This window comes from Anomaloglossus baeobatrachus, chromosome 12 (assembly GCF_048569485.1).
Source record: "Anomaloglossus baeobatrachus isolate aAnoBae1 chromosome 12, aAnoBae1.hap1, whole genome shotgun sequence".
Classification (NCBI taxonomy): Eukaryota; Metazoa; Chordata; class Amphibia; order Anura; family Aromobatidae; genus Anomaloglossus; species Anomaloglossus baeobatrachus.
In genome coordinates, this window is record NC_134364.1 from 64,515,226 (window position 1) to 64,525,074 (window position 9,849).

At 45.2% G+C, this 9,849-nt stretch overlaps 1 protein-coding gene across 2 annotated transcripts; it reads left to right on the top strand.

Annotated features, from left to right (window-relative positions):
- The first annotated feature begins 5,905 nt into the window (after window positions 1-5,905).
- Window positions 5,906-7,584, top strand: LOC142257855 (uncharacterized). Of its 2 annotated transcripts, none has more exons than XR_012727664.1 (2): window positions 5,906-6,741; window positions 6,827-7,584. XR_012727664.1 is itself a non-coding variant. In XM_075330107.1 (2 exons), the coding sequence occupies exons 1-2, from the start codon at window positions 6,334-6,336 to the stop codon at window positions 7,528-7,530; spliced, it is 915 nt and encodes a 304-aa protein (XP_075186222.1). In that variant the 5' UTR covers window positions 5,906-6,333; the 3' UTR covers window positions 7,531-7,584. The 2 variants fall into 2 exon arrangements, 1 of the variants encoding a protein (XP_075186222.1); XM_075330107.1 differs by having other exon boundaries at window positions 7,024-7,584.
- Window positions 7,585-9,849: the final 2,265 nt, after the last annotated feature.

Here is a 9,849-nt window from a genome sequence, read left to right on the forward strand (position 1 = left end):
GCTTGGTGACATGATTTGAGCCTCGCCTGTCACACGGTGTTTGGCCCTAAACGCGCCAAGTGTCGTGGCGGCATCTGACAGTGTTCACACTGCAGAGTCTGACATTCTTCACTATGAGTTACACAGACAGGCTCAGGCGTTGAACAGATGTGTGCTCATTGGTAATCAGGCTTGCAAGAGTTAATTTCTGCTAGCCTGTTGATTACCTCTTGGATCACATGTTGTGGGAAAGCTATCACAGTTTCTCCCCGACTTTTTAAGATGGAGGAGCCTGTCTTCCCATGCCGACTATAGGTTGAGTTACATCTCTCCATGTGCTGTTGTATTCCCTGCTGGTGAATGTATTGCTATGTGCATGGAGTTGTTGTGGAGTTCTCTCGTCGTTTCGTTTTTCCTCCTTGCTCTTATTTTCCTCCTTATTACTTGTTGTCTGAATGTGCTGTGTGATAGATTTTTGGTTTCCCCTGTTTGCACTTATCTGTGGGTTCTACCACTCCTGTCCCGGCCTCCCCCGGGGTGAAGGTGTATTAGATCTTTACTGTATAGGACCAGGGAAAGGAAGGCGGCCCAGTCATCATCACCATCAGACGTATCTCTGGGATCAGGGAGTATTCCCCTAGCCTGAGGGCCAGTTCAGGAGCCCCGATCCCTGGTTTTCCCATCACACCCCATGATATGGCCCTCTCTTTCCTTGCATGTTGGTCAAATGTATGGGCCCTTGTAGCATTCTAAATCCTATAATGACATATTTGTTGCCCCACCTCCCCCTTTATTATATAGTAGTGTCCCCCTATCCTGGGCCACCTAAAAGGTATATTTGTCCCCCATCCTGGTATATATGCCCTCCATCCTGGACAACACCTGGTATGTCCCCCAACCTTGGCTCGCTCGTTGTATATACAGTACGTCTCATATCCTGGTGTATATATATATATATATATATATATATATATATATATATATATATATATAGAGAGAGAGAGAGAGAGAGAGAGAGAGAGAGATAGATAGATAGATAGATATTATATATATCCTAAATCCTGGCATATATGTCCCCCATACTGTTCCCATCCTGGTATATATGTCCCCCATTTTGCTAGTGTTCAGTAATGTATTAAAAGGATAATTCTACGCTACTCTGTTCCCACAATGTGCGTGTCCTCTTCTTTAGCCGGCACAAAAGCCGGCAGCTGACATCGGCATGCCTGCTGTGACCATGCATGATGTCAATTCCATGCGACCCCAATGTCTGGGACACCAATATATGATTGGTCAGCAGTTTGTATTGCGGTATAGGGATCTGACGGGTCTCTGCACCACAATACACTTCAGCTGAATGTGGATCCATGGACGCACATCCAACTGAAGTAAACACTGGGATCAGCGTGCCCCCCCCCCCAACAGTACGGGCTTGATCGTGCTCTCTGCGACACGCTCCTGGGGCTAGAGCAGACCTGATTGAGGCCATTAAAAAAAAATAGTTAAGATAAAGGATGCCGTACTTTTAGTGGGAGAACCATCCACTGAAAAAATTCCTTTTAGAATTACTCCTATTTTTAAATTGATGCTGCAAAAACATTTTCTGTTGCTTCGATTCATTTTCATGTGGACTATAACTATCAACTAATCAATCTCCCTCTTACTAAGCTCTCACCTCCCCAACCTATCCTAAAGCCAGAGTTATACTGTATTTCTTTCAAGCTGCTACCCCGATGCCTCCACCGATGTCAGTCTTTGCACTGACTACCTATCTGCTGCAAAGTAGACTATAAACTTATCACCCTGTTCCACAAAGCTCTCAACAATGCTGCACAGCCCTACATCTCCTCCCTATTCACTTTTTACAACCCTACCCATGTGCTCAATTCTGCTAACGATTTAGGAATAAAATCCTCTATAATATGAACCTGCAGCTCCTGTCTCCAAGAATTCTCTTGTACTGCACCTGTTCTTTGGAATGCGCTATTCCAGACAATCTATCTAATTCCCAGCATTCATTGAAGTCTTTCAGGCACATCCTCTAAACCAGTACAGAACTAATATATCTCTTATGACAGTATTCTTCCAACACCAATCATTATAGGATTGTGAATACACAGCCATTTACATTGCAATACCAACCTCACAGGGAAGTTATCCAACAGATAGTGAGAGACAGACTCAGTTTGAAGTGTTCACACTTTAAGTGTGAATTCCAACATTACCAGCTGGACAAGGTTCTAGAGCAGGGTCCTCAACCTGTGGCTCATGGGCCCATGATGTGTGGCTCATGGCTGTCTATCAGCTAGGGGCATTTACACCAGGTATTGCAAACAGGTATGAAGATGTGGTCTCCAGATGGTGCAATTTAGGAGTAGCCCCACATAGAAGAGGAGATCTGAATGAAGGTAGGAACCCCTGGATATTGGTATAAAGCCTCAGTGTGTCGATTTTCTGTGGAAAAGCTTTGGCTGTGATTATACAGGTAATGGGAGCTCTGGATGTCACTACTGTGAGGGGAAGAAGCTATATGTGGCTTCTGACCCTCTCTCGGGGCTGAATGTGGCTCGTGACCCTCTCTCAGAGCTGAATGTGGCTTGTGACCCTCTCTCAGGGCTGAATGTGACTTGTGACCCTCTCTCAGAACTGAATATGGCTCATGACACTCTCTCACAGCTGAATGTGGCTCATGACCCTCTCTCAGAACTGAATGTGACTTGTGACCCTCTCTCAGAGCTGACTGTGGCTCGTGACCCTCTCTCACAGCTGAATGTGGCTCGTCACCCTCTCTGAGGGCTGAATGTGGCTCGTGACCCTCTCTCAGGGCTGAATGTGGCTCGTGACCCTCTCTCAGGGCTGAATGTGGCTTGTGACCCTCTCTCAGAGCTGAATGTGGCTCTTGACCTTCTGTCAGAGCTGAATGTGGCTTGTGACCCTCTCTCAGGGCTGAATGTGACTTGTGACCCTCTCTCAGAGCTGAATGTGGCTCTCAAGGTCAGAAAAGTAGGGGACCACTGTTCTAGAGTAAGGCCGGCATCACACGGGACGATCTATCGTGCGATCGCACGAGCGATCGTACCCGCCCCCGTCGTTTGTGCGTCACGGGCAATTAGATGCCCGTGGTGCACAAAGTTGTTAACCACCTGTCACACGTACTTACCTCCCTAACGACGTCGCTGTGGGTGGCGAACATCCTCTTCCTGAAGGGGGAGGGACATTCAGCGTCACAGCGACGTCACACAGCGGCCGGCCAATAGAAGCGGAGGGGCGGAGATGAGCGGGATGGTAACATCCCGCCCACCTCCTTCCTTCCTCGTTGCCGGAGGACGCAGGTAAGATGTGTTCGTCGTTCCCGGGGTGTCACACGGAGTGATGTGTGCTGCCTCAGGAACGATAAACAACTGGAGCACAGAAGAAGGACCGACATTTTGAAAATGAACGTGTCAACAAGCAACGATAAGGTGAGTATTTTTGCTCGTTCGCAGTCGTTCGGAGGTGTCACACGGTACAATATCTCTAACGATGCCGGATGTGCGTCACGGAATCCGTGACCCCGACAACATATTGCCCGATATATCGTACCGTGTGACGCCGCCCTAACAGTGTCCTGTCAATGGCAGCAATTTAAATGGGTTCTTCCAATCTAACTATCCATAAACCTAATCTCACGAGTTCTGAATCGATGAAGTTAGCTGCAGACCCACAGTCAATGAAAGCGAATGTAGATAATGACTGATCTTGGAAAAATAGTTCCATATTCAGCAATACTTTATCTGAGGCGTAAGAAGGTACCCGGAAGTCTGGATAACCGCCTCAACAATCATCCAGATTTTGGCGTTTGCCAATGGTTTACTTGTTTGAAGGCGTATTGGGCAGTCAGTCAGGAAATGTCCAATGTGACCACAGTAAAGGCAGAGCCCGAGATTGCATCAAGGTCTCTTCTGGCAGCTCCAACTTCCATCTTTTCTGCCTTAGGTCGCTCATAACACCTTTTCCGAATTCTGCGATCCAAGTGAATGGCCTGAGTCATGGTCTCCCCAAAGGAACAGGGCGGAGTATGAAGAGCTAGAGCATCCTTATGTGTACGCCAAAAGCCACGATGAAACGGACACCTGAGAGCTGTATCATTCCAAAGAACCTGTGCCGGAATTCAGTACTACAATCCTTACCACTGAGACACCAGTCATTTTCATGATATTTGCCTCCGCGACTTGGATTTGGTCAGGTTCATCATAGATTAACCCAAAGTCATCAAAAAATGCATCTGAGGACCCCCTCACAGTAAGGACATGATTACTCTCACAATCTGGGACTCATTCCCTGATAACTGGGGTTTCAGGATAAAATATAGCTAAATACAGAGACCGACTGCACTTCAGAAGATACAGTCATCAAAGCTACTGCCAGCAGTGGAGGGCTCTAGGAGGTACCCATCGCGCTAGATAACTGACCCTGCAACGTTTCATGTCTCCAGTGCTCCATGACCAGATCCTGAACCATCTGGGTCTGATTCGTCATCTGATCGCACAGTGTACGAACAGTATCCATACTGGTGAGAAGGAAAAATTGTCTAGCTAATCATAATGTGACGATATAGTCACTACTTGCAGGCTAGCCATGAGGCTGGGAAGTCAAGAGGTCCAAGGTCAGATACTAGGAGGGCTAGCAATAAACAAAGAGGTGAGACAAAGGCATTGTCAGGTTACAGTTAAAGGTCAAAATTGCACGAAGATAGTGGATAAAGACAAAGGAGTTAAGCTGGTGTCACACATAACGACGACGACAACGACGTCGCTGCAACGTCACCATATTCTGTGACGTTGCAGCGACCATAGATGATCGTTAGTAAGCTGTCAAACATGCTAAATAAAGCAGCGACGAAGCAGAGATCATAGCGACGTCGACGGTCGTTGTGTGGTTTCAGACATGTCTTTGCACGACGAGTCAGAGGTGTGGTTTTAACCCCTAGATAAGGTTTGCGTTATCTCTTTTCACGCCCCTCTGTTCCTATTGGTGATCGCTACAGCGCTTTGCGTTGTCTTTCTTCACGCCCCTCTGTTCCGATTGGTCATCACTACAGCGTCGCCTGATTGGGTGACCGTATCAAACAAAAGACGACGCAGTAGCGCTTCCATTCACTCTACCTGAGCTTTTTCAGAACGCAGTTTGTTGCAGTGATTTTTTCAATTTGTTGATTTCGTCTTGGATTTTTAATATTCTCCTGACTTAAAGGTAAGTAATTTTTTTAGGCAGTATTATACCAATATTCTAGTACATCGTGACATTAATATAGCAACTGTATTCTTGTATATTGTGGCAGTATTATAGTTATATTTAGTTATATTTATCTATGTACATAGGGGGAAGTATTATAGCTTTTCTATTCCTGACGTTATATATTCAATACCGCTGTACATATAGTTATGTTCTTGTACATAGGGGCAGTATTATAGTAGTTATATTCTTGTATATAGAGGCAGTATTATAGTAGTTATATTCTTGTACATAGGGGCAGTATTATAGTAGTTATATTCTTGTATATAGGGGCAGTATTATAGTAGTTATATTCTTGTATATAGGGACAGTAATATAGTAGTTATATTCTTGTATATAGGGAGCAGTATTATAGTAGTTATATTCTTGTACATAGGGGCAGTAATATAGTAGTTATATTCTTGTATATAGGGGCAGTATTATAGTAGTTATATTCTTGTATATAGGGGCAGTATTATAGTAGTTATATTCTTGTATATAGGGACAGTAATATAGTAGTTATATTCTTGTATATAGGGAGCAGTATTATAGTAGTTATATTCTTGTACATAGGGGCAGTAATATAGTAGTTATATTCTTGTATATAGGGGCAGTATTATAGTAGTTATATTCTTGTATATAGGGACAGTAATATAGTAGTTATATTCTTGTATATAGGGAGCAGTATTATAGTAGTTATATTCTTGTACATAGGGGCAGTATTATAGTAGTTATATTCTTATACATAGGAGCAGTATTATAGTAGTTATATTCTTGTACATAGGGGCAGTATTATAGTAGTTATATTCTTGTACATAGGGGCAGTATTATAGTAGTTATATTCTTGTACATAGGGGCAGTATTATAGTAGTTAAATTCTTGTACATAGGGGCAGTATTATAGTAGTTAAATTCTTGTATATAGGGGGCAGTATGATAGTAGTTATATTCTTGTACATAGGGGGCCGTATTATAGTAGTTATATTATTGGACATAGGAGCAGTATTAAAGTAGTTGTACATAGGTGGCAGTATTATAGCAGCTATATTCTTGTGCTTAGTTTATAACAATGTAGTAATACATTAATTTCCTTTTTTTTCAGATGTCTTCCAACAAACAAGAATTCATAAGGGAGGTGATTGAGATGTATCAATCCCTGCCTTGTTTGTGGAAGATAAAGTCTGTCGATTACAGCAATCGATACAAGAAAAAGCAGGCCTATGAGCAGCTTATTGAACTGTTCCAGAGGCATAACCCTACGGAGACCATTACGACAGAGATTGTGCGAAAGAAAATCCAGGGTCTTCGCACCGTTTATAAAAAGGAACTAAATAAGGTGGAAAAGGCCAGCAAATCTGGTGCCGGAACGGAGGAACTTTACGTTCCAAAGCTTTGGTACTACGATTTGCTGGCCTTCATAAGAGACCAAGAGGTACCACGGACAATAACATCGCTGTCCTTGGGTCCGGGAACACAGCCTGAGGTCCGGTCTGACACCACAGTTGGAGATGTAAGTACCTTTGTGAAACTTTTGATGTACATGGCATTATTTAATTGAAAATAGTTACTACGGTTTTCTATGATTACTGTTGCAGATTTCAAAATGTATCCCTTCCAGTTCAGATAAGTATACTCCTTTGCTAGTTTCTCCACACTCTATTTTCATACCATGTAATGACATTTCATATCTTGTAGTACTAGTCTGCCCCTCCCATTAGTTTCCAGTGCATGTGTATCCCTGTGCCTGCTGCTCATGATATCTGATTTTAACATCATTTTTATTGTTCCGCAGGATCGTTGTGAAGCTGGGCCAATAGTGACAGGTGGTGATGATGAAATTGCCGGGACTTCCGAGGAGACCGCAGAAGCTCCATTACCGCGGCGGATCTCCTCGACCCGTAAGAGGCAGCCGAACAACTCATCTTCAACAGACCTTATGGATATGGCGAAGAAAATCCTGGATCAGCACAGCAGACCATCCATTTGCGGATTTGCCCAGCTTACGGATGAAAGACTCCGTAAGCTGGATGACAAACAAAGAGTTCATGTCGAAAGGGTCATGCTGGAGGCCCTCAACAAGGCGGCAGAGGGGAAACTGACAGACTCCTCAAAAGTGTGTGACGTAGAACATCGACAACAGTCTTCATGGGATCAAGTGCCATGGATGAGGATGGAGCCTCCACCACACCTCCAGCATGACCCCCCCGCACAGTATCCCATGTTCCCCCCAACGAACCAATTTTTCAGCCCACAGAGGCAACATTTAAATGACTCGAATAAGCAATACCAAAATTTATAGTTTTTGTTTTTTGTTATAATATTTATGCTGTTTTTGTTGTTGTTTAAGCAATGTTAGGGAATTGTAATAAAAAATGTCTTTGATTTCAAACTTTTGTACAGCTTTCATGAATTCTGCATAACATTATTCACGGGGTAAAGGGTTGGGTGGAGGTCAGGGTCGCCATCATGGCACAACGCTACAGATGCACATATATAATGTGTGTGTGTGGGTGTTTTTTTATTTTTCTTAAATAAGAATGTTTTTGTGGGTTCTTTGTTTTAAAGCTGTGGTGGGGAACATAGTGCTCTCCCTGCTGCCTTCTAGTGCTGTCACTGTCAGTGCTGTTTGTGTTATGCCACCTACAGCTCTTTGTGCTGCCACCTATTGCTGTGTTGCCCAGGGATTGGGGGGGAAATGAGATCCTGGCCAAGGGGTTACTTCTGCAGGTATCCCGGTGTCGTGACCCGGTCTGTAATGTCAAGCTCCCAAAAAAGAGGGGGATTAGGTAGGGGGAATTGTCTGTCACGCCACCCGTGGGTTGCGTTGATAAGGTGGTGGCACCGCCACTGCCTCTGGGGACCGTGCCCGGGACTGATGGTGTGGGGCAGCTAGGTGGGATACCCTCCACGGGTAGGGGGATTTATAGTCCCACGGACCAATTGGGAGAGGTAGTTTGTAGAGTGACGGGTACAGTCCTCGCCTTGTACCGGGTGGTGCAGGAGTACTCACAGTATAAACCAATAACTAACCCCAGTCCAGTAATTAACCAAGTTGCTGGTAACAGGTGCCAACGGCCCGCTGCTGTGAAGACGGGTCCCACACCCGTGTGTGTAATTCAGGTGATCTTTTCCTGCCCGAGGTATGTGTCTTCTTTTCACACTGGTCCGTACTGGGTCCCGTCAGCTGGCACCCCTCTCCTGGTCCACTTCGGGTCCCACAAGAGGCTGGCCCATTCCTGAGGCCGTGAGTACCACTCACCCCAGCCCCACACAGGGGCTGCTTATGTGACGCCCTGGACTAGCCAGGTGGTCTCAGAGGTAACATCACACACACACACACACCCTCCCCTGGACAGTCAAGATCATTGAAAAAAAAAAAAATTGTTGCCACTCTACAGTCTTGATGTCCTCCTGTTTTCGTGGGGAGGGGGTGAGTGGGGTCTGATTGGCTGGTGTGTGTTTGTGTGTGGGAACCTCCCCAAGGGAGGGTTAAATCAGCATCAATAACATGTATGCAGACCTCTGTAACACCCAGGTTTTGCCAGGGCGGCACAGTGCTCTTTGTGCTGCCAACTACTGCTCAGGGTGATGTATATGCCCCATACTCTTAAGGGATGTATATGACGCAGCCTCTCCTGGGATGTATATGCCTCAGTGTTTCCTGTGATGTATATGCCCTAGCTTCTCCTGTGTTGTGTATGCCCCCAGCCTCTCCAGACCAAGACATACATGGAAATGTAGTGGTGAGAATCAAAATGATCAATCTCACCGAACATCACAGTCTCTCCAGCCACCACTCTGGGGCTGATTTTATTAATTATTTTAACAAATATAGCCTGGTCGTGTTCAAGTTGATAATTTGGTGTGGCCCCCGTTGGTTGGTAGAAAATTCCAAATGGTCCCCGGCAGTAAATAGGTTCCCAAACCCTGTTTTAAAGTTTTGTCCAAAAATGTAAGCAACAGCGAAAATAAACTAGAAAGATTTATGTGACATACAAAACAAAAAAAACATTTAAATCACAAACATTCAGTGGCCCTGCTGTTGGGCTGCCAAAAACTGTTCCAGCAGCTCGCCATGACGCCGGACGGCTTCTGACAAATGGCGTTGAGAATCCAACACGTCCTGTAGTGTGGGGATTTCTGTGGAGGGAATGGGAAAAGTTAACCATCCTTGTTCCAACATCGAACTGTCAGGTATATGTTTTTGGTTGACCACTTACGGTTCTGGGGTTCATCACCTTCTTCTTCTTCTGAGGCGCTGATGGCCCAACCAGATCCTGTGGCTAGGGAACACAAATCAAATATTAGTACACGACAGCCCACCATCATTTAAACATCCATGTATCCTTTACAACTTGTAGGGACACCATGATATGTGCATAAATTACAGGAAGGGTAGCCTGCACAAAACTCACCAACTGATGCGGGGGAGAAGGCATCGTTAGAAGAAGTATGGGGAGACTGGGTAGAAGGTGGTGATGGGGTTGAAGGAAGAGATGGGGTTGCAGCAGGTGATGGGGTTGCAGCAGGTGATGGGGTTGGAGAAGGAGAGGGTGTCCCAGCAGGCGGAGGTGGTGGATCGGAAGCAGGAGATGTTGGAGCCGGCGGGGATGATGGC